General features: G+C 36.8%; 3 protein-coding genes and 1 long non-coding RNA gene across 4 annotated transcripts in view; 2 read left to right on the top strand and 2 right to left on the bottom strand.

Moving 5' to 3' along the window:
• The first annotated feature begins 396 nt into the window (after positions 1–396).
• On the top strand, positions 397–10067 carry LOC144659235 (ribosome biogenesis protein NSA2 homolog). The gene is made up of 11 exons (XM_078519668.1): positions 397–556; positions 723–790; positions 2715–2780; positions 2915–2968; positions 3066–3216; positions 4343–4427; positions 5120–5214; positions 5956–5994; positions 8161–8262; positions 8876–8927; positions 9952–10067. The coding sequence occupies exons 1-11, from the start codon at positions 554–556 to the stop codon at positions 10017–10019; spliced, it is 783 nt and encodes a 260-aa protein (XP_078375794.1). The 5' UTR covers positions 397–553; the 3' UTR covers positions 10020–10067.
• A 274-nt stretch (positions 10068–10341) lies between these two features.
• Positions 10342–18308, bottom strand: LOC144659227 (uncharacterized). Its single transcript, XM_078519660.1, has 7 exons — positions 18154–18308; positions 17047–17197; positions 14361–14551; positions 13546–13625; positions 13073–13271; positions 12522–12742; positions 10342–12106 (listed from the first exon to the last, which is right to left on the bottom strand). The coding sequence occupies exons 1-7, from the start codon at positions 18225–18227 to the stop codon at positions 11649–11651; spliced, it is 1374 nt and encodes a 457-aa protein (XP_078375786.1). The 5' UTR covers positions 18228–18308; the 3' UTR covers positions 10342–11648.
• LOC144659240 (uncharacterized) lies at positions 14855–15086 on the top strand. Its single transcript, XR_013571874.1, has 2 exons — positions 14855–14929; positions 15019–15086. It is a non-coding gene; the product is annotated as an uncharacterized LOC144659240 (long non-coding RNA).
• Positions 18309–19825: 1517 nt separating the features above from the next.
• The window catches only part of LOC144659244 (5'-nucleotidase domain-containing protein 3-like), a 33603-nt gene continuing 28218 nt past the window's right edge, over positions 19826–25210 (bottom strand). Inside the window, exons 9-16 of the mRNA XM_078519674.1 lie at positions 24904–25006; positions 24459–24563; positions 24159–24243; positions 23508–23594; positions 23253–23306; positions 22764–22850; positions 21922–21989; positions 19826–21584 (exon numbers count right to left, since the gene is read on the bottom strand). Coding sequence (XP_078375800.1) covers positions 21341–21584; positions 21922–21989; positions 22764–22850; positions 23253–23306; positions 23508–23594; positions 24159–24243; positions 24459–24563; positions 24904–25006 — 833 coding nt within the window. The 3' untranslated portion in view covers positions 19826–21340. The remainder of the gene's footprint in view (positions 21585–21921; positions 21990–22763; positions 22851–23252; positions 23307–23507; positions 23595–24158; positions 24244–24458; positions 24564–24903; positions 25007–25210) is intronic.

Genomic DNA, 25210 nt, shown 5'->3' on the forward strand with positions numbered 1-25210 from the left:
CCTTTTTTTTTTTTTTTTTTCTCCCTATTTTTTTTTTATTTTTTTTTTTTTTTTGTTCTATAATAATAACAATAATTATAAAAAATTTTAAAAATTTGTAAAAATAGGGGAATAGAAAACTAACCAAAGGAAATTAGAATCTATTTAGAGAAATTCCCTTGAGAATTTCTCAACTTTCGAGCGACTTTCGAGCAACTTTCGAGCAATTTTTATTATCAGAAGCAACTTTTTTGGATTTTTGCAGCACCTTTTGAGCAACTTTTTGAGAAATTACGGGCAACTTTTTGGGAAATCTCGAGCAACTTGTGGAAAGCCCTAGCGTTTCGAACAACTGGGCCCGGCCTGGGTTGGAAGACTATATGGTTCCCTTACATGAAGTAGTAATCCTAACTGTTGCACCACAAACTACAGCATTGCACCATGGGAAGGTCTCTCAGGCATGGCTGAAAAAGTAAAAGAACGTGTGTAATAAAACAACACCAGAAAAGGTCGGAATTTTACGTAGTTATTTACCAGCGAAGGACTATTACGATTAAGAAAACCACCTACAGCCATGGTAAGTACTATAGTATTACGCACTCGCTTTTCAGTACATTATTTCACGATATTCTTGTGTTATAGAATTGTTCTGTGAAGATCAGACTTGATGTGGAGTTTATGCGTTAACACGTTTTATTAGTACCGTGTTTCAGTCGAAAGTTAATGTTTGACATTTTTTACAGCCGCAAAACGAATATGTAGAACAGTCACGGAAACGTCGTGGATACAGACTCGACCATTTTGAAAAGAAGTAAGGGGACAACTCATTTTATATTTTTTATTTGCAGTGTTTTAATAGTGCCATTGCATACTATAAATATGCTTGGCTATGCATCCTTGGGATTACCCAACTCAGGGTCTAAGAGGGTTGTTTCCCCACTTTTTTTTCGACTTTATTTGCTTGTTTACAAGTGAAAAGTGGATAAGTTGTTCTATCTCGAACCACATTCTTGTCTACTCTCAAGGGACTGTTTTAATTTCTCAAGGGATTACTTCCCGCTGTGGGTGATCAAAGTGTCACTCAATAGAGAAGTTTTCAATTGAGTGTCGTAAAACCAAAACCAAAGTAATTACACTGGCCAATTACAAAGGACACAGATAATCCAGTAAACCAATCAAAACTCGAAGCAAATACATGTAGCCGGCACGAAGCGCGGGAAAACGTGCGGGAGCGAGTCACAATTGGTTTTTGTTTTAGTTCTGATTGGCTGAGAAAGTGGCGTGAGATTTTTAAGCCAATCACTAAGCGTAGCAATGCAAAACCAAAGCAAACGCAATTAACCTTCGACACTCAAGTGAAAACCGCTCTAGTAGTGCGTCAACACTTACGAAAAACATGACTAGCCCAAATCATAAATGGCATGTCAGCTTTCTTATCTCAACGCACCTGTTTCTGAAAGGCGATCTATAAAAAGCGTTGCCGCCGATGTGCACATGACTTCAGGCAGTGCTGTAGTCTTGATAAACGTTACAAAATTACCCTATACTTTACCAACTGTTTGACTCGAGCCGTAGCGAAAAGGTCAAATGGATTTAATTGTTACGATTACAGTGATCCAGTTTTTTGATAACGTCAAACTAAAACATATTAAAATACACAAACGCAAGAGAAACTGAGAACATTGAACAATCGAATTAAAAACGAAACAAAATTACTAAAAATAATGGAACCAGTACTGCGATCGGTAGAAGACATTTAAAGAAGGTTTTTTAAGCCGATCTGTTTTTTCTTTCTTGTCTAAATTTTCGGTGACATCTGTTCACCTTCATCAGAGTCAGAGAACGTTTGTTGGTGCTCGCACTACCAATCCGTGTGTTAATGCGACATTTTAATTTTGAATAAACGGCACATAAGCGCGAGGAAAAGCTTTGCGTTCGTTCATAGCATGGCTGTCCAAAGTGGAGTGCCACGACTCCAAGAAAAGCCTCTTGCTGTAATTGCTTATACCACGCTCGAGGATCTGGGCATCCTTCGGAAAATAGGCAATAGACAAATTTACTATATAATTTTCAACCAATCCACAGTGTAAACAACACGTGACTGACAAATATAACAATTCCTCCACAAAGATAGGAAATTGTTAAACTAAACTACAAAGCAACTGTAATGATAAGTTCGAAAGAACAATGCACAGGATAAACCTTCGACTCATACTTCATGCAAAAAAGTCGATATCTCGAAGAGATCTTTGATTTTAAACTGTGATCTCTGATGTATATGAGAAAAGCATTGTATATTACATTCAATTTAAAACCTGTGTTAGTTTATGGCATACCCGTACAGCTCTGTTTAAAATGAAGTGAAACGTACAGTCAACTCTTTCGTAATGGACACCTCTATAACAGAGACAGAGTTGAGGTGTAGATGCGAGTTCCCAATTTGTGATCACTAGTGCCTTTGTGTTGGCCAGTACTTTGGCTTTCCTGCAATGACTTGCATTCGCTTTGATATAGATCAAAATTATGCACAGGCTGTTGCAAGTTTTTCACTAATTGCCCACTAAACAGAGGTTGATGCAAGTCTTGTTGTGCGTCGTTTCAATGCAACTCTGAATGCAGGTTGATATGTCAAAACTCGCACTACTACATCTGTATTTGGCCAGGGCTTAATGTTCAACGAGCATGTTGCACTGTATATGATATTTTAATATCACTTTTTTCCTTGTTTACCTCAGGCGTAAAAAAGAATGTCGTGAACCACATACACATGCCAAGTATGCCCACAAACTCCATGGCCTCAAGTAAGTTAAACAATCAAACCACTTGACACTTGTTGAACAGATCATGTGTCGAGGTTATTTTGATTTTGTATAATAAAGTCACTTTGTTTAATATTGATTTATTCATTTGAATTATGAAAATTTTCTTTTTTCAGGGCCAAAATGTACAATAAAAAGCGCCGGCTTGAAAAAATACAGATGAAGAAGACGTAAGTAGAAAGAACACATTTTATAAATGCAGGTTGTAAACAACAGTGACTATTGTGTGTGTTGTGGCAATACTTTAATCTTGTAAATGCTATTCAGGCTAAGAATGCATGAAGAACGCCAGACAAAAACAAGAGACAGCCAAGATGTTCCTGAAGGTGCAGTACCTGCATATCTGTTGGACAGAGAAGGGCAGTCCCGTGCTAAGGTGCTCAGTAATATGGTCAAACAAAAAAGAAAAGAGAAAGCAGTAAGTATGAAAACCTTAATAGATAACTTTGACATTAGGAGGTGTTTTATTTGAGCGTCGAAAGTGCATGTAATAAGTGTTTGCTTTGGCTTTGCTTTGCTTTGCCCAGTGATTGGTTTAAATCATCATCGTTCGTCCTTGTCACGCCATGGGACACATATTTAAAAGGTTTAAATATTAAACTGGGGAAAATGCATCTTGCTGTTCATGTAGCACTTGCTCTATGCTGTAAGTAATGCTCACCAGTTCCGGGCACGCTGCATGAAAGGAGAAAAAACTCCAAATATTTTCTTATTTGAGAACGTATCATATAAAAAAGCATATCGGAACTTCGCAGAGCGGCGGACACTACCCCCTATGAAATTTTGGAAGTAAAAGACATTTATAGAACCTTTACAAATCAAGCATAACTGCTGTCCACAACGAATCATATTCAGGAAGACCGCCAATACCGACCTCTCCAAGAACTCAGACAATGTGAGAGTAGTGGAAGAGCATGATCTCCCAAATAAGGTTCCAGGAATGGAACCAGTAGAATTTTACAAAACGTTTTGGCCTAGTGGGAACCTAGTGGAATGTTTCAGAGGGGAGTTCACCGCAGGCGTCGGAAAAAAAGGATCAGGATCGCGCGAGACTGAGGCCACCGGACTAGCCAGATGCAAATGCAAAAGGAATCAGGTGGCCCCGAAAGCACGAGAGATGAATTTCTACCTAGAGACACATTTCCCAGCGTGCGGGACCCAGGGGGAAGCGTCAGGCACGTGGGAGAGACAGAAAAGCCCAGGCCGCCCCCATGTCCCGGCCCATCCTGGACGGGGTGGTGAGTGGGAGGGAAGGCGGAAGAGGATGTTGAGAGGAGGGCCAAGAAGCGAGGAGTCTTTGGGGAGGGAGGGGGGGGGTTAGAACGGAAAAAAACCTTAGTGTGATATCAATAAAAAAAAAAAAAAAAAAAAATGCTCACCAGTTGGAAGAAGGACCAAGCCCAAAGCATTTGGTTTCATCTTTCTAAAACATTTTGGCCCAGCGTCACACTTGCTACCTTCCTTAAGTCATTTACAACACTCCATGTCCTTTGAATTTGATGGAACCCTTAGCAATTTGTAATATTAACTTATTTTTATCTCAGGGAAAATGGGATGTACCACTTCCTAAAGTGAAAGCTGTAGGAGAAGATGAAGTTTTCAAAGTTATAAAAACTGGACGGTCTAAAAGTAAGTTTTCCATGTTTTCAATTTTGCTATTACTGCGACTACTAAAGTCACTTCCTTTTGGTAGAACAAAAGTACCAACAAACAAAATACAATTACAAGTGTTTTCATTTGTATGGTGTATAATCCCAGATGTTTCTTGAAATAGCTTTTCTAAGGCCATTTCTTGCACCACAATATTTGTAGCTGCAACTTGTATCAACTGTTGATGTCAGCACAGGTCAAATTTCCTCCCAGGTAAAGTTTTCTTTGAGAGAAAATTTTGTTTGTGCTGGACGACAACAGTTGTTACAAGTCTCATTCGGTTTGAGCAAATAATGTATTCAACTCTAGTGACCATGCAAGCAACAAGAAAAGGATTAAATGACGAGTATTATGATTAGTAGGTTTGAAGTAAACCAATGTTACATGAAACAACCTAAAAAAGACACTTCAACAGACATCTGGGTTAAAAAGTACATCATGCCCTTGTACTCTGTAAATCAGTTTATCACTAGACACCAACACTTGCAAACTGTTTTTATTACATTCATTTTGTTAAATAAATTTATGATTGAGAAGTTTATTGTCATCTGTATCAACAAAGACAGGACATATTTCACATTCTTGTGCTTGAAAGATATAAAGAACATCTTCCTTTATGGGTGCCTCAATGTTCACATACATTTGTCTATGTGTCTATTTCCTTTATCTAGAGAAAGCTTGGAAACGAATGGTGACCAAAGTCTGTTATGTTGGCGAGGGCTTTACAAGAAAACCCCCAAAATATGAGAGATTTATCAGACCAATGGTAAGGAACAATGTGCCAGTCATGCTAAGCTGTCCACTTCTCTCAAAGAAAGTAAACCCTGACATAGTTAACTGCCAATGCACTGGGACAATGTGTTTGTTATAACATGAGGTTTCTGTTAGATTTGGGTTTGGTTAACAATTATTTAGTGTTAAAATTAAACAGTGTTATGAGGCACCACTCAAGAAACCACTGTAGTTCTTCTGGCAACAATAATTATAATTATAAGTAATGAACTATCAATAGAAAACGTGCAGTCCCCTACAATGGAATATAATAGGATTTATGATCTGTTTGAACTTCAGTTGCCTGATGGCAGTTATTTGTTATACTGGGGATGAATTTAATTTTGCACTTCTGGATTGTTGTTTTTTTATAGCAGGGATTTTGTTACAACAGATTTCTGTGCCATCCATTTTACTGTAACTTTGGCTGGGCTGAAGCATGTGGCTCAATATAACAGGGACTTTTTGTTGTAAAAGGAGTTAGTTTCGTCAGGGTTCCATTGTGGATATGCTAGAATGTGCTAGAATATGCCCCCCACTCCCTCCCTCCCTCCCCCGGAGAATGGGGGGTAAGAAGCTGTTCAAAGACAGTATTAGGCTCAGAAGATCCCTTCTGTAGAAGCCTTCTCTTGAATTCTGTTGCTCTGAAACTGAAATTTACTGGAAGCCCTCTGCTTATTTTTTCCATTAGAAAGTTAAAGTCCAGTGAGTTGGTTTTTTTTTTGCTTCTATTTAGGGGTTGCGTTTCAAAAAGGCCCATGTCACACATCCTGAGGTGAGATACTACATAACAAAAAGTTTTAGTGTGTGGTGGGAAGTCATGCAAGTCATGGATTCAAGTCATGCTTTTTTGTTGTTGTTAAGGTGGCTCGACCCAGTTTTTTTCTAGCGATACCTAACAACTTTGAAACCCTCATACTTAAAGGGATTGATGTCAATGGCAAAACTACTACATCACATGCATTACACATAGACTGAACTTCAATATGATATAAATTTTTTGGCGATCAGAATGAATATCACGTGGCAATGACGTCACACAGGGTTTTGCTCTGAATCTATTTTTAGGTGGTAACCGCATTTTCTCTCGAGATCCTCCACGCTACGTATACCTTGAGTGTTTGCCTTCATCTCAGTGGAGTTTCATCGAAATCTACAAGAGGAATTTTGAAATATCTTGGAATTTCTTTTTAGATGGTATAATTTATGCGTAAAATAAAGTCAAGACTTCATATAAAGAAATTTGCTTTTTTATGTTTAATGAGAGGATTTAGCCCCCATTTCTTTTAGAAATGTCCCATATACTACATCCAAACCTTTAGAAGAAAGTAGACTTGCGTGATTTCGAAAAATATGAAAATATCTTAATCGGAGTAGAGCTCAATGTTTAGCTCTATTTACCATTTTTACGGCTACTTTTGCAAAAAAGCGATTATTTCAAAAACCCGTCGATGAAATTTTTCCAAAATTTTTCAGGATAAAAAATAATCAGTACACCACACAATCCCTAAATTTCATGCTCATTGAAAATTTCTAAGGTTGTCTAAACTAAACGCAAAATTGAGTAAACATTGAAGCGATGTCGAAGTTTGAGATAATTTTGTGCTCTGGGATTTCCTTTTGTTTCGAGGTAAGCACAACATCGAATTCCTGTGCACCACGCGTGAAATGACTACGCTTGGCTACCTTCCGAAAGCTTTCCGAAATCTTTCCGAAATATGGAACAATGAAAAAGAAATTGTCACGCATTAGCTTTTCTTGTTGGGTCGACGTCTTGGCTGAGATAAAAGTTAACCGGCTTTGAGTTTGGTGTTGAGTAACTGCTTTCTTCAGTTGGAAATGTATTCATTCATCCATTATTGTTTACTTGAACTCGATGCGAGATTACCATGTTCCGAACTATTTCGGAAAGCTTTCGGAGGGTAACCAAGCGTGGTCATTACACGCGTGGTGCACAGGAATTCGATGTTGTGTTTAAATTGAAACAATAGGAAATCCCAGAGCACAAAATTATTTAAAACTTCGACATCGCTTCAATGTTTACTCAATTTTGCTTTTAGTTTAGACAACCTTAGATATTTTCAATGAGCATGAAATTTAGGGATTGTGTGGTGTACTGATTATTTGTCACCCTGAAAAAACTTGGAAAAAATTCATCGACGGGTTTTTGAAATAATCGCTTTTTTGCGAAAGTAGGCGGAAAATTTGTAAATAGAGGTAAACATTGAGCTTCACTATGATTCATATATTTCATATATTTCGAAATTGCGCAAGTCTACTTTCTTCTAAAGGTTTGGATGTAGTATATGGGACATTTCTAAAAGAAATGGGGGCTACATCCTCTCATTAAACATAAAAAAGAAGCAAATTTCTTTATATGAAGTCTTGACTTTATTTTACGCATAAATTATACCATCTAAAAAGAAATTCCAAGATATTTCAAAATTCCTCTTGTAGATTTCGATGAAACTCCACTGAGATGAAGGCAAACACCCAAGGTATACGTAGCGTGGAGGATCTCGAGAGAAAATGCGGTTACCGCCTAAAATTCCATTCAGAGTAAAACCCTGTGTGACGTCATTGCCACGTGATATTCATTCTGATCGCCAAAAAATTTATATCATATTGAAGTTCAGTCTATGTGTAATGCATGTGATATAGTAGTTTTGTCATTGACATTAATCCCTTTAAGTATGAGGGTTTCAAAGTTGTTAGGTATCGCTAGAAAAAAACTGGGTCGAGCCACCTTAAACTTGTTTTACTAATAAAAAACATTGCACAGTATCTCTGGATGTTTTGTGAAAGGAGTCCCTAGAAAATGATAACTGTTTTGCTTTAAAGAGCAGTTGGGTCTAAATATTTTGATATTAAAATATCATCTGCTGTATACACATTGTTTGAGTCCCATCTGTAATGCGGTGTACTTGCTGGTACTTTTTAGCTGAAAGCAACTTTCTGTCTACCTTTGATTGGCGTGAAAAAGAATCCCCAGTCACCAATGTACACGCAACTAGGAGTTATAACAAAAGGAACTGTCATTGAGGTAAGCCGTGTAAATTTTTTTTGAACAGGAATTGTGCACCTTTGGGTAGTGGATGACTTAATATTGTCAAATAATTTTGCTATGACAGTGAAAATTTCACGACTATGACTATAGTAACAGAGGCAGTGAAATTTAGTTATGGTTAGGATTACCAAGGAATTAAAACTCAGGGCCCATTTGTTCAAAGGTTGGAAAACACTATCCACCAGATAAATCCTTATCCAGCAGATGGGGCAGTTAGTATGTTGGTTTATCTACTGGATAGCAATTTTCCTGGTGGATAGTGCCATCCACTATCCTCCATCCATCCAGATTGTACTCTGATAAAGTTCATAGCATGTTCCTCTGATGATGATCCAGACAGATATGTGGTTGGAATGTAATCAATCAAGAGTGCAAATAATAAATTAGTTTTATTCCTTTGGAAATGATAAAGGACAAAAGTTAAAACAGAATCGGTTTTAAAACATAATGTTGTCATAAATGTTTCAACATTCATGTCAAAAGTTAACAGGGAGCCCAGCTAATTTTGTTTAGGAATAGTAACCTTACTTCCATAACCAGCCATTGTAGAAAAGGTAATGATCTAATTAATGGATATTATTATTTTTAGGTAAATGTAAGTGAACTTGGCTTAGTAACACAAGGCGGCAAAGTTGTATGGGGTAAGTATGTAATAAAGCAATTAAATTATATATTAATTATTATGCCCTTTGGGTTGTCAAGTGAACCTGCACAGGCAATTTAGTCTGGTTTCAAGTTACTTGGCAAGACTGCTAAATAAAAAGACTAAAGATACATCTGAACAGTCTCAATTTGAAATAAAATATTCACTATGATAATTAAACAAATTCAAGAAAGTCCTTGTTCTCTGTTGTCCATGATCTGTCCTGCAATAGATATCCAGTGTTATTATTCAACAGATGCGCGCGCTGCCCATATATGGTCAAAATGTTAACGATATCTGTCATCCGTACATAACAGATATCCTGTGATATTCGTAGGTTGCGAAGATTGGTCTGAAATCTTGTAAAGCGCTGCATAGTTTCAGTTTTTCTATGTGCAAAATGTGTTTCGTTGACAATTCGTTGAATAATAAAACAATTATCCTGCTCAATCTTGCGGAATATCGTCTGATTTTAGCCCACTCGGCCTATGGCCTCGTCGGCTAAGTATCAGGCGATATTCCGCGCGATTTCGCAGGATAATTGTTAAATATACGTAGGTTGGCAAGATTTGTCCGAATTCTTCCAAATTGCTACATAACCACAGTTTTCTAGCTGAAATTCATTTCTATGACAATTTTTTGAATAATAAATCTTTTATTTTGCGCAATCATGTTTTAAGCACACTCATCTGTTTTAAGCACACTCGGCCTACAGCCTTGTCAGCTGTATCACGCAACATTCTGCAGGATTTCACAGGATGATCGTTAAATACCACTGGGACCATAAACTATCTCCAATTCAGTCTGTGCAGTGTTTCATTTTATGCTTCAGCACTTTCTTGTTGGTATTTGTGAACATAAGCTCATCTACAGATGGGTCTTTAATCTTTTAAATCAATTAGCAGTCGTTAACTGGACTGGCTGTTTCCTGTTAGACAGGTATTACTAACCACCAGACGAGGAACATCTTTTTTTATGATTTGGAGTTTCTGAGCACTATTGGTGTTTTATTTTATTTTCAGGTAAATATGCTCAAGTTACAAACAATCCAGAAAATGATGGTTGTATAAATGCTGTATTACTGGTATAACAACTGGAGAATAGAGAATAAAGTTGTAAATAAATGAATTTGACATTATCCACATTGTGTCATTCTTATGTTCCTGAATTGTAATTAAATTGTGAACACCAGTTCTACCAAATTTTGCTCAAAATATGTTTTTGTGGTTCAGCTGTACCCTTGGTACAGTTTGGTATTTTCCTTTGTTTTAGTGAATGGTAATATTTTATGACAATGAGTATATAACAATCAGGTAAAAACCAAATCGTACCAAGGGTGAAATTGTACCACAACATAATGATATCATATTATATTCTGTGGTGATAAGACTAACTAAGACTTTTGCTCAAAACTTATAGGTAAAAAGAAAGAAACTGTTTGACACAATGGTTTTTTTATTGAACCACTTCACAAAAACAGTAGCTTGGCCACTTAAAATACATACCATCAACATTTGATCATAGAAAAATAAATAACGTGAATTCACCACTAACCCATCATAAAACATTCATAATAATTATATTAACAGTTATTTTTTTTTAAATTAATAAAACTGTACACTTTTAAAGGCAATTAATTGAAAATCACAATAAATTATTTAAGTAAGAAGAGTTGAATATACTGGTAGACTTACAGGGTACCAATCAAGGCTTGAACCAGCTTGTATTGAAACTTAAATTACAGAATGAAAACTACCAATGACAAAACACGGTATCTTGGGCAACAACATTCAAAAGTGAAGAAATATCTTTGTCAAGTGTTAGACTTTATAACACTACACTTCACAACACACACAGTATCGATTCTTTAGAAGAAATAAAATTATCACCTACACCACTGGCATGTCTTTTGTGTACATGCACATGAATGTGAACATACCATCGGCTTGGGAGTTAGATTGATGGAACAAGGTTGCATGCATGTGAACACTTGAACAGGCACTTCTGACTGTATTAGGTTGAGTTTTTGTGATTTTACTAAGGAAAAAACTGAATGTTCAGTGCATTTCGAAGTGGTACTTAGAAAGCAGTGAGCGCATTAAAAGGCTTTAAGAAGCTTAGAAGTTAGCCTGAAAGCAGGCTCTCTATTCAGGGGAACATGAATTGAACTCCTAGAATCCCTAATCTATTCGGGGGACGTGAATTGAACTCCTCGAGCGCCGAAGGCGCAATCCTGCATGGGCTCGCTTCGCTTGCCAACTCACCCCTTAGCTTCAGCACTCGTGGGATCGCGCCTTCGGCGCTCAAAGAGTTCAATTGACATTTCCCCCAAATAGAGAGACTGCTCGCAGGTTACTTAGGAGTTAATACATTTTGATGTAAAACTCTGAAGTAAGAAAAAAACCTGTAATAAAAGCATGATATAGTGATATAAACCACCGACTATAAGCAAGTAAAACTTCTGAAAATAATAACTGAGTAAATATCCCGTTCCTTAAAGCTAACCTTAAACCCCTTATTAAATCTAACAAATAAGGAAAAGGCCTAAAACTAATAACACAATAAAATACCTAGCAGCTGTTCCTTATTTTGACTAATGTCATCAATAACAATAAATAATTATTATCGTCTATTGTAAAAAGATGTACTCTGTGAGTGTGTAAATTACCGGGTATCTTTTCTTTCACTGTATTAAATAACCCCGCAATGTCAAAATTTGCTATCTCCTTTTAAACTCTCTTCTAAGATGCTGAACTGCAAACTCTACACCATTTTCCTTTAGCAACATTTTCCCATAAGAAGCAGCCATGTTTCGGACCTCTGGGTTTCCGACATTAACAAGGGCCGTAACAAATGCTTCTGCTTTGAGTGACCTTGGGTGACCAACAGACTCGCCCACACCCATCCAGGAGACTTTATCACCCCAGTATGACTGGTCAAACATGAATGGGCATACAATCTGTGGAATGCTGCACCTCAGTGCCATACCAACTGTTCCACTACCACCATGATGAACTATAGTTTGGCATAAAGGAAAGAGCTTGGAATGTGGCACATATTCCATAAGACAGTGGATGTTACAGTTTTGGAAGTTCTTGCATAACATTTCCCATGTCTTGAGGAGGTTAGAATTAGGAGCAAGTTGCAATAGGGCTTTCTTGCCACATTGAACAAGACCTAGAAATTGAAAAGATTTAAATCACATTTCATTGTATACGTTCAGATTATTAATTTGCTAAATAACTTTGGTAAATTTTGTATTCATCTTGCTCATCGGTCATTTATAGTCATAATTTGTAATAAAAACAAAAAATTTTGTCAAGTAGCAGTTTTAAAGTGTTTTTTTTTTTAAATCAAGTTACCGGTATACATTATACTGTTACAAAAAACTTCTCAGATTAAAAAATAATTATATGGCCCAAAACATCACTTCTGGTAAAGAAAGCGACACATGAAGGCAGCTTGTTTCTCTTTTCCTGCCAGAGGTGAACAGTACTTTGCTAATCGCCCTTCGAGCTAACCATTCAGCAGGTGTGAAAGCCACTACTCATTTGTATGATATAAATTAAAATTAGAAATTTATTCCTCATACCTTCATTAAGTGCACCAAGAAGCTCAACACAATCAATACTAGAAAAGAATCCCAGCTCTTCCATGGAACCAAACCCAATATAAACTGGGCGTTCACCACTTCCTTTAAAACTGGAGAAGAAGTCTGGCAGGGTGCTGTAACCTGATGTAGGATGATACACCTTGATGTCGTTAATAGGCTCATCTGGAATTTCCAAGAACCAATAGCCACACAGGTCAACACTGCAAATAGAAATAGTTCATTTCAGTTTGTTTCTTTGTCTCTGCATTGGTTGAGGGACTGTAGTTCCCACATATTTGAAGCTTTTTTTGCTTTACCCCTTATTTGTTAAGATAGCTTTTTCTTATTTCTTCTAAGTCATTGATGCCAAGTCAATTTCTTCCCCTTAATTAGTCTTTGGGCAGAATGATTATTGAGTGCACACATTGCCCATTACTTTAGGCCTGCAATGCATGCAAAGACCTGCAGCTACATAGACCTTTATGCACACATTGCATGCTTACAATCTTCAGTGTTAAGTGTTAAGACTTAAATGAACTGCATGAACTCGCCTTTCTGGCCAGTACTGAGGTTTCTCAATCACTCGTGGGCTGATTCCATACAGTAAGGTGGTAGGTGGAGGGAGCGGATCATCAGGCCTTAGCTCAGCATAAGGACACACAGGTAAACCAATACTGTCACAGAATTCACCAAAATCATCCAAGTACAGTCGCCACATCCAGTGGTCAATGTCACCATAACTCACTTTACCTAGAAATGGTCAAAACTCTCAGCTGTCACCTTAAACTTGTGTTATACATGTGTGAATAGGGGCATTCACACAAACAAGGTCAATGTGTTGCCATAATTTTTAACTAAATTTCCATAATTGAGAAAATTAAGTTTCATACAATTTAGAGGTCAAAAGGATCTTCAGTAATTTTTAAATCATGAAAAAAGGAAAACTATCCACAGGTATCTATACTGTTCAATTGGTTCATGTTGAGCATCAGGCAAGTAAAATACTTAAAAGTCAAAGAAATACCTTGTGCTGAATTCCGCAGTCTCTGGTACAAATCTGGGTAAGCATCAACAAATTTGCTTTCAAATGTAACTGGTGGGGTTCTGAGACAAATTGAAAATGGATGTTGTGTTAGTCTAGTATTACATAGTTAATATGGTTTTGAATGTCTTTTCTATATTTTTTCACAAAAAATATTGTCTTGATTACATGTTGACTTGTAAGTATTAATTAATTATTAACTAATTAATTAATTAAGTAATTAAGAGGCCAATCATATACCTGCCAACTTTTCCCAAGTCAAAAGCATGAGATTGCCATCACCTCGTTTCCGAAGATGTTCCGACTATTTCTGGAGATTTCCGAAGATGTTCCGACAACTTCCAAGCATTGCCAATGAGTACCGAAGATGTTTTGACGACTTTCAAACGTTGCCGAAGTGTGTGAAATTGACTCAAACACGAATAACAATGCTGATTTTCTGGGTTATATTTTGCCGAAATTGAATTGAATTGACATTCAAATTATGGGTTTTAAGAGTAAGAAATCGGGATTTGTCAGTCAGGCGTGAGAAAATGGTCTGTAAGCGTGAGATCAATATCTTGGATCCACAGGCGTGAGACTCACGCATAATGTGTGAGAGTTGGCAGGTCTACAATCATGTAAAAAATTATTGTTAAATAAAAAATTCTTTTATCTTGGAATATTAAAGAAAGCTCTCTGAAAAAGGCCTGTCATGAATAATTTGTAATTAATATGGGATAATCAAGGCAATATTCATGATCTAGATACCTTAAACGCACTTAATTCACGTTACTTTTTTCAAACCACTTTTTTACCTGGTGACAGCAAATGGAGATGCTGCAACACATGGCACATCAAAGTATTTAGCAATGAACCATCCCTCACAAGCAAAGAGGTTAAAAACAATGGCATCTGCTCCTCGGCAAGCTCGCAGGCTACCATGCATTTCTATAATTCGATCTTGTTGCTGACTCTTGGAGAAACCTCTTCCACTGCATACTTGAAGCTTAAAAGAAAAACAAATTAATGTATATGCCTTTATAAGACAAGCCAAGACAAGCCATGCCTGATATAAAGATAGATACCGGTAACACAATAATAATAACAATAACAACAACAATCTCCATACCTCCCCATGGAAGGTTTTTTTTTGGTTTGAATCCCCCTGCACCCCACTTGAAATTCCATTTTTTCTTTATTCATACTTTTGTTTAAAAATTTGGTTTTTTGAGACCTACAACCCCTTGGAATTTCAAATGACTTTTCATGGGGTGGGTATATGGATATGTTTTTTTTTTCAAACTGCACAGCTTTTTAATTCATTACTTTGGACTGGGGTGGTACTCCCATATATGGGCTATACATGTATGTGCCGCTCGGCGGGGTATGTTTTTTTGCCTCCCTGACTATGGAACAGGGTATAGAATTCAGCCTTTCTCTCAGGGTCGATTTCTCCCCAGAATCCTGATTTAGCATGATCAAATATAGCTTCGAAACTCCGCACCCCTCGTCGCTTAATTTATCTTCACGACACAGACGAAGTTAAGTAAACACTTTGTGATATTCTCCAGTGTTTTTTATATTATATATTTTTTTAAAATCGTGCATATTGTCTGGAACAGGGTACCTATATTTCCAATGCTTGTCCGCCCCAAGCTCTTACCCCTTACCCTTAAATTATATACCATTTTGCCAGAAATTGTACCCCTTTCGTATACCTTTTAATGAAAAAAGGTACCCCTGAAAGTCATGGGATAGACTTGAAACATGACGTTTTCTTGTCACTTTCAAGTAGCGCTTAATAAATTAAAAAAAACAGCCATAAATTCGAAATATTTTAATTAAAGGCCCTTTCAAAAACCTAAATGACAGATTTCCATACTCTTTCGTATACCTAAACTTGTGAAATCCCTACCCTTTTATATACCTAAAGCCTGAAAAAGGTACCCCTTTCGGGCAGAGCCTCCCTGCATAGGCCATTATAGGGAGTACCCCCTTCCCCCAGGGTTGCAAATTCACTTTATTTTCTCTAGAACAGGTCCAGGGTCTCAGAGACTCAGCAGCACACCCCTGTACAAAGTTTTGGAAAGTACCCCCCGGGCTTTGGACAAACATACGTGTACACAACCATTTGCATATTACTAGTAATAACGATACGTTAAGTAGTGCGACCATGTGTATTTTGTATAGAATTATCTTTTAAAAATGTTGTGAAATAAAAGAAACTACAGGAATGTGAATTCTAGAAATGACTTATGTTTTATGTGAACTATTGTTTTTCAATCCGGTCAGTGTAAAGTGCAGATTGCAGACCAGGGGTAAAATACAGACCGAGGGTAAAGTAACGAAATATGAGTCACAAAGCCTCATTTAACTGGACAGTTTAAGGATAATTTAGAAAAAATAATTCTCTTTTATACCATGCCGACACAGCAAGGTCACGTTCAGCGATCAAATTACTCCACCGCAACAGCTCTTTCATGTGTTTTTAACTGGCGCAGATTAAATGTTTCCGCAGTAAAGTTATAAATAATGGCTTTGCTTCGCTAACCGTCGTAATAAAACACTATATAAAAAAATAAAAGGTACAACACTTTTATGTTTATAGCGAGCAGTTAACTTGCTTGCTTGCGTTGCGAATTGCAGACGATCGAGGATTTCGTGACACGTCCAGCTGCAACACAAGCAGCGATAAACAAATGACTTGAGTTTCAATGATTTCGTGTGAATAAAAAAATAATTTCCGAAAGGGCACAGCCTGAAACAGCTGAAAGGGCTGTTAACCGTTCAATTTAATCCAGTTTACTGGTGACAAAGACTTGAACTCTCACAAGGTCAAGTCCGTATTAAAAGTAAAAAATTGAACTCATTTTGTGTCGGCATATAAACATTTTAATACCGCCAGTATATTTACGTGTTCGCTCATGCGAAACGTAATCTGACATACATTTCTTCGAACTTTGGAGTCGGCGGAAGGCTTTTTATACTTTACCCTCTGTCTGCATATTTCTCACGGTCTGCAGTCTTCATTTTACCCTCAATCTGCATTTTAGTCTTAGTTTTACACTAACCGCTCAGAAAACTCATGAGCGATGTCAAAACATGTTGACATCGTGAAAACACCGGCAAGTTCGAACACGCCAAATAAGGAATATGGAATTATTGAACGCATGTTTCGCTGCACCAAATATGGATTAATTTAATTAAAATCATATGAGCAGGAACATTTGTTCACGTGCTAAATGCCAAATATAGCTCGAGAACAATACAAGCGCCCGCGAATTTTAAAAGTATATAACGCAATTGCTAGTCAGCGTCAAAGAAATCTTTCCTCACCAACATTAGAGTTGCTCCAACGAACTGCGCTGGTGCTTGTTCGCTGTCGCAATAAGTTATGACACACGTGAAACTGTATGCCCAAATTACTCAGACATAAGTTTGGCACATCCATCCAAGTTTCTGGTAACAAAAATATGTTAACAAGCTAAGCTAAGCTATTACCTCCAGTTTCTCAAGGTTGCGAGGTCCACTATCTGTTCGAAGTTCATCCACAGCCATAAAATCAATATCATACTTTTTAAGAATGCTATCAAATTTTAGTCTGTGGCTTGCATGGGTGGCAAGGGTACAGTTATCCGTTGAGCTGTTTTGTCTAAACAGAAATACAGGATAGTGAAATTTAAAAATTTTATTACAATTATTTTTTATTTTCATAATTCTGTTCAGGGAAGCTGAAACTGAATATTTATCCCTTGTGCTCTCTCTGGATTTGTTTATCCAATAGGCATTTTCATGGAAAATCTGCCATTTTGAAAATGGGAATAAAAAAGAATCTGATATCAAATAACTTCTGTAGCATTTTATAAATTCCTAAAATATTTGCAATCTGGACCCAAGTCGTCAATAATTGATCAGCAAATATTTCAGTAATAAAATTTTACAGATATTCTGACTTTACCAATGCAATGACTATCAATGCATTTCGCAACATGTTTGCTCATTTTCAAAATGGCGGATTTTACCGTAAAAAGGGGATTGTTGTTCCTGGATTGTTTTAACGAGTTCCCATTATTGATATTATTCAAAAGCATGAAACTGCTATGCCTAAAGTTCTGATGGAAAATCTAGCTTGAATAAATAAACAATCTGCACTCGATCGAAACAGTGCACTGTGACTTGTGTAAACAATTCCATTGTTTTTATAGTCGGTCGCTGGTTAAAACAATGCTCAATTCTGAAGATGTTAATCAAAAGAAAAACAGCCCAATACGTGAAAATGAAAATTCAACAAGAGGCATCTGTAAAATACGAGAAACTTTGGAAACTCAAACCGCGTTCGGGAACAACTTCGTTTTGATTCGATTAGTGCCTTTTTGTACACAATAAAAAAAAACCTGTTCATTCACGATCGATTGAAACAGTTCTTCTTCTGTCTTACTCAATATTAAGTACTTGTGATAAATTTCTCTCAGCATGAGATTGGCAACAAGCCACAATACAACAAACGAAAACAAGTTGTGCAAATATCCGCACCAGCAGACTGTTTATAATACTTGAAACTACATTAACATGCATGATAATCTTGTTAACAGCCACTCGAAAACTTACTTCAAGCTCACAGCAAGGGCTAAAATAGGAGCAACATCTCCCCTAGTTCCTTTGCAAAGGAAAACCACTCTCATGTTTCTAAATGGTCAAAGAAACCTCATCAGTGAATCGAATGGCTGAATGCCCAAAGCTTCTCCAGGCGACGAGAGCGTCATGTAAACCTCTTTGTATTTATTTATTCCACGCGCTCAGTAACCAAGCTTGCGAAATAACACGCGCGGACCTCGCGCAGGCACGCGAGCAAGACTTGAGAACGGACCGTTCAGAAGGCTGAAAAGAAAAATCCCTTGAGGTTGTATTGTTTCAACCATTTTTCTCAATTCGCTTTTTTCACGATCCCATAATACATCTTGTTTTATTTAAATAACCCCCCAAAATTTTTGCATAAGCATTGTTTTCAATTTCTCTGGGGACGATTGCACGTCACTGTAAATCCCAAGAGAAATTGAAAACAATGCTTATGCAAAAATTTTGGGGGGTAAACAAGATTTATCATGGGAACGGTGAAAACAGCGAATGACTCTTTTTTTCTTTTAAGTGGTTTACTGCTAAGAGTTGACATAATAACTCAATATCATGTAATTATTTTATATCCAGGAAATGTCTAGTTCTGCGAGTTAGGGACAACTACCAAAAGCTTTTCGTCGGAGCAAGAAGGGATGCTTACACCTGAGACATCTCTGAGATGGTTTCAAAGATGTTAACGTTGATAATTTAAATCTAACACTGAGCACTGACTGATTGATACTGCAAGTGCGTTTATAAGAAGCAGGGACGCTTACTCGAGTAGGGGCGTTTTTTAATAAAACACCTTCAAATACTACTTATTAACCGAGAGTGAGGTCATTACAGGGGAATCTCAGACCGAGGCCAGGTCGAGGTCTGAGATTGCCCTGTAATGACCGAACGGACGAGGTTAATAAGTTATTTATTATATGGCCTTTAAGCACTATCCAAAAAAAGAGTATAATCAAGGGAAAAAACAATGGAGGTAAAACTCGCTCTCGCTCTCTGTGGCTCCGGCTGCGTCGCTCATACTAAAGAAGTATCGGTATGCTTATATTTTTCTTTCAGTTATTGAAAAGATAGTTATATTTTGTCGGCATTTTTTGTTGTTTTCGCTCCCTCGCTAGTAGCTTTTACTCACAACTCAAAAAACCGTCGAGCCGAGAAAAAATTTCATAATGCCCGGTCATAACAAGAAAATAATGCCCGCTCAGCAGCCAATCAGAGGGCGCGTACTATTGTAGCCATATAATAAATCGGGATATGCAAATCGGAGGGTTTAATTGAAGGGAGCATCAGAGAGAAATCAGGAAATTTGAATTCACTTGCAAGCCGACACAGCATAACGAAACTGATAGCTTTTTTTATCAAATTTTAAGGGAGAAGAAAAACGATCGAGAGAATGTAGAGAAGAAAAAAAATCCACAAAGATACACTTTCGTATAGTTTATAGAGAACCTAACAGCCGAGCCTTCTATACTTAACAAGGTTGTTATACCATTTATATGTTCTTGATAGGTAAAAGGTTTTTATAATAAGCTCATGCGCCGAGGGAACTGGGTTGCCAGCAGTAAATAATAATTTGAGCAAGCGCGAGCACGAAACAGAGTGTGCTTGTTGTCTAGTTTGAACTGCATGCACCTGTTAGGAAAGAAAGCACTTTGCAGCAGGTGTTCATTTTTTTTTATTGATATACTTATAAGATGTTACACTTAGAGTACTTAATGTTCAGTATGGCACCAGCCAACTTCTACCTCTAAAAACTGTATTTACTTATAAATTACTATATACGTATTCAACTGATTTAATCAATAAAACTTTCGTCAATCCGTCTAACACGTGAATGCATAAAGAATATATTACCCAAAATATAATGTTGAACTTTTGTCTCAAATAAATAATATTAAGCCTCGGCTAAACGATCAAACATTTTCGTCCAACATCGTGTTTGTCACACACAACATGGAGTGGCTAAACGAGCAAACAATGTTTGATCAAACATCTACCAAAGTGAACCCACATAACGCTTTGTGCGTATTACCGCGATTATGCAGGGACGTCACATAGATTCGGTTTCTGATTGGTTGCTTTTCCCCGCTTTGGTTTGCTTTGTTTGCAGAGGTGGCTAAACGATCGAACATTTGCGAGTGAAGCAAAATGTTGGATGAAAATGTTTGATCTAGATCAAACATGGGAAACCATTTAAATGCAATGTTGAGAGAGGCGGCTAAACGGTCAAACATGCTCTTCCAACATGATGTTGGACGAAAATGTTTGATCGTTTAGCCGGGGCTTATTATAATATTTTCCGCTCTATCTTACCATGATCCCAGAGATTCCCTTCCTTTTCTTTCTTTATTCTCCTGAACTCAATCGAATCAGCACAATTTCGATTAAGACTTAAAGAAAGAATGAAGAAAACATCTGGCATCTAGGTTTTGAAAGACTACAAAAAAATCACTGTATGTACGTGCCCCTCATAATGGAGGGAAAATGAACATGTATCCGGCCATCTGATTGGCTACAGTTTACATGAAAGTCACAAAGTTCATATGGCCTGTAACACTAGTTGTTTGGGGGCTTCTTTGCACAATAACAACATAATCCTCCTTGTAAGGAAACTATGTTCAAAAAGGCAAGAGACAAACCCAAACTTTTACTGTGTCTATGTAAGGTATAAATATACTGTTGATATGATAAAATTATCTGAAATATTTATGGATGTCCCAAACCATATCATACATCCTGAAAATCTTCTAAATTAGTGGAAATTATTTTAAAAAATACTCTGAATTCAAGACGTTATATCACGTCTTTTTCTCAATATACATTTTAAATGAGTCTTGATTTGCTCTACATTTTGACTAACTATTTCAAAAGAAGAACTTTTGTTAATTTTCATAAAATACAAAATTTCAAAGAAATTTCTCAATTATCTTCTAATGCTAGCTAGAGCCTGCACTTCAGTAATATTATATACCAGTAATCAGAAACTCTGTTTGTACCTATTTTCTTTTATAACTATCATTAGTACCTTTTGAAGGCATTTAAGGTTAAAATAGCACAGTTTACAGGCAACTGTTTTCCTAACAAGAAGCCATGTTTTAGGCTTCAAGTCAGGCGAAGAAGTTCCGGTTGCTTTCTCAGACCTTATATGTTAGCAACAAGAAAGCAGTGTCTCTTAAGAATTAGGAAATATTCGCTGGTCAGGGACCCCAGATGATCTGAAATCCAGCACCGCCTCGTGAGGGAGCGCTGTCCTGCGAGGATAGAACGTGTAGTTGCTTGGGTAGTTGAGCAAATTTTCAACTGACGACATATAAAGATCAGCAAACCGCACCAAACGCCGCGTGAAGTACGTAGAATTGTTATACGTCCTAAAAACACTGCCAAACCTTGGGTTAAACATCTCTTTCAACTTCCACCTGCCAGAAGCAGAACAAAGGATAATTGGTCGCAAGTTTTGGCTTATGGCTCGACATCTACAAATCGCGATATTTGTTTCTAGTGAGTTTAATATAACTACACAATTTTTATGTTATCTCGGTATTGATTGGCTAAAAACAATCTGTTAGCTAGGCATATACGAGTCATTCCACAGTATAGAAGCACGAATCAACGCATGTAAGACAATAACCACACATTAGAATCGCACACTGGAAGGCACAATGAATGAAAAAGAGATCAATGACCGGTGGCCATTCCTTGTCTAAGGGAATGCCACTTACGCGGAGTCTACTTAGGCAGTCAAGTGACTCTCACCTTAGTTCTCTTCTCTCTTGTTTCCACTCTTCTGTCAGCTGAGCTCGTCTGGCGCTTGGAGGAAAAGCCTGTCATAAAATAAAAACTTTCTGTAACAACAAAGCAAAAGGCATTGCTTCTATTAAAAGCAGCTCAGTCTGGAATAGTAAAAAGAAAAAAACAATAGGATCACTCTCGAAGTTTACAGATATTGCCAGCATGGGCTCCTTTGATGTTTGTTTTTTGCTTGTTTTGTTTTATGGGCGTAAGCACACAGGCACAAGAACAAGCATAACACGCGCATGAGAAGAACGAAGAAAATCATTTTTCTTCTGCTGTCATCACTAGGAATATTATAAGCACATAAGCAAGAGAGGAACGAACATTATTTGTTTTCTTGTGCTTATACTTATTTCTAGTGAGGACAGCATTAAGAAGAATGAGCGTATTGGTTCTTCTTACAGGCCTCTGCTAATACTTGTGTTTGTTCCTTTCCTTATGCCCAGTGAACCAAACTATATTACCGTGTGAATAGTATTAGAAAATTCGAAAAATTCTTATTATTAGAAAATTAGTATTAGAAAATTCGAAGAATTCGAAAATTCTTCCCTCTCTAGGGGTAAACAGAAGGTACTGGGCAATAAACGGCTTTGCAGTAGCCAGGCCATCATGATGCATATCAATAAAAGTGAGAACATGACTCTAGCACAAACGTTATGCTAAGCTAGTTCCCACTAAACTCATTGATGCACTGACATAGTTCAACATTTTTTGCGGGTATAAATTTGCGCCTTAAATCACAATATACGTTTATTAAAATCATGTCCCATTTTCACCCAAAACTGTGATTAAAAAACACTGACCTTAAGTTGGATGATGAGATCCTGAAGGTTAGTTAACCACACAACAGAACGCTTGAAATCCAGCGAGTTGCTTTGCTTGATTTCCCACTTTGGAACAAGGAATAAGGAAATATAGTAGTAAAGTTTATGGGATAATAAAGCATTTTAATAAGGGGAGTAGTAAAGGAGGTGTAACCTTTACATAAATGTTGTGAAGGTGTAAACAATCCAGTATAGCTACCGTATTCTAACATTTTTCTTAAGAGTATCTTTTTGCAATGCATGTGTCATAACAGAAGTCTATATAGGCTTAATACTTCCCTGGTTGATCTAACTCTTTCCACTATCTATTTCTTTCACAATCTGCGTTTTATTACCTTAGAAAATGTAATTAACAAAATGTGATGCTGACTTTGCAATTTTTTAAAATATTAATGTGAAAAAAATTAGAGACACACAACAAGAGAGACAAGAAATGATCAGTGACCGCTGTGCTACTAGATGTAGTACCTCTAATTCAGGAATTATGGCTCCAGTTCTCCAGCCGTGATGAAGAACAGGATCCTGAAATATAACAAGACTTTTTTAACCAACTGACAATTTCAATACGATTAAAGAAATGCATAATTTTAACAGTTTTTTTCTTGTTTCTTCTCTTATTTTAATATGAAAAGGTACATGTCGAAAAAGAAAAGAACAGGAATTGATTTTTGGACATTATTGCTTATCAGCAGCTAAAATATCAACAAGGGGAGACTATCTTACTCGCAAGTCACTGTAGACATGGTCTCCAAGGTAAAGCACATTTGGACCATACCAGCCAGTAAATTTTATAAACTGCTCAATATTTCCCTGAAAATAAAAAATAATAATGAACAATTCGTAGCAACTACTGTAGCATAAAAGAGCGGTCATTGGAAAACATCTGGGTGATACACACAACCTGGAAGCCAAGACCCTTGATCTGAAACAGTAGGACCATAAAGAAGTGCCACAATGTTTTTGTTTGAAACCTTTAACAAAATGAATCTATTCATGCCAAACTTTTCAGATTGTAATTGTTTAGATTGTATTTAAATTACATCAAAATCAACCCTCTTACAGCAATTTGACATTAATATTAAAACTTGCCAATTGTTTCAAGCAGAAAGTTTATCAGTATTAATATTTTGATGATTTATTTTTCTATTTAAATGCCTGTCTTAAACTTATAAAATACCGGTAGTTAGAAATTCAAAATTGTACATAACATCAAACAGTTGAAGGCATCATCACTCCCAGGTTTGTTCACATCTAAAACACAGCAAGTTCCTGTTAACTTTACATAACCGAGACTGAGATCAAAAAGAGTTGGGAAAGAGTATGAATGATGTACATTCGTTTTTTGACTGGTAATATGTTCAACTGAGCCCTTACTTCCATATAAACTTGTCCTTTACACAAAGCTGAAACCTTTTGCCACTGTGGACGATACAGTCTTGTGTCGAGGCATCGAAATGGTCTAAAAAATCAATTTTGTCATCAGCTTTAAAAAAATAAAAATAAACTATTAATAGTATAACTAGCAATACTATGTTCAAAACACTGTCTAACAAACATTTACTGCTTACTGTAGCTATTAAAATTAAGTGAAGGAAACAAAAAATGCATTAGCATTAGCTTAGCATAACTTGAAGGCAATGTGCAATTTCTGTTCAGTACAGCTAGAGCACAAACCTTGATGCCTGTTGATGGTAGAAGGAAGGCTTACGAGCCTGTGTTATGATGACATCAAATAGATCACGCCATCCCTTTCCAATCATGTGGTCCATGCCTTTTCTCCTAAAACCATTTTGAAGCAAAACAATTTAATAAACTTCTACCTGAGTCATAAGTTTGAAGCAAATTTTAAGGGAACTTTTGTTTACGAGCAGAAATGGATACTTGCAAGTATTTTGTTATCAGTGCACTTTTGGGCGATAGTCAGCAACTGAGTTATTTTAATTGTATGTTGCCATAAAGTTGCTATTAACAGTGCTTAAAATTATTAATAATTACCGGTACAATAATAGAGAGTTGAAACTTTATATCCTTTCATGTCCAGTGGTGTTGGGTATTCAACTATTTTCCAGCCAACCCATTAAAAGTGTATATATTAATCTGTTAATGATGGAATACTTACACAAACTCAAAACCACTGTTGGTGATTAAGAACAGCATTTTCCCAGATGAAACAAGTCTATTCAGCAGTTCTCCAAGTTGGGGGCTCTTCTTAAGGTATTTGTCTATTAAAAACAACAAAATTAGTACAAGAGGAATACACTGCACTATTGGTGTCATAACACCATGTTGTTTTGATGATGATGATGATGAAGCTTTTTACACCATGCTGACAAAACATCAGGCAGTGTCTGGACACCTGATTTCATGACTGAGAAGTGGAAACTTTTTGAGTGTGGCAAAGACGTCCCCGATGAATGAAAATCTGT

This window comes from Oculina patagonica, chromosome 1, assembly GCF_052425735.1.
Source record: "Oculina patagonica isolate OP01 chromosome 1, crgOcupat, whole genome shotgun sequence".
Lineage (NCBI taxonomy): Eukaryota > Metazoa > Cnidaria > Anthozoa > Scleractinia > Oculinidae > Oculina > Oculina patagonica.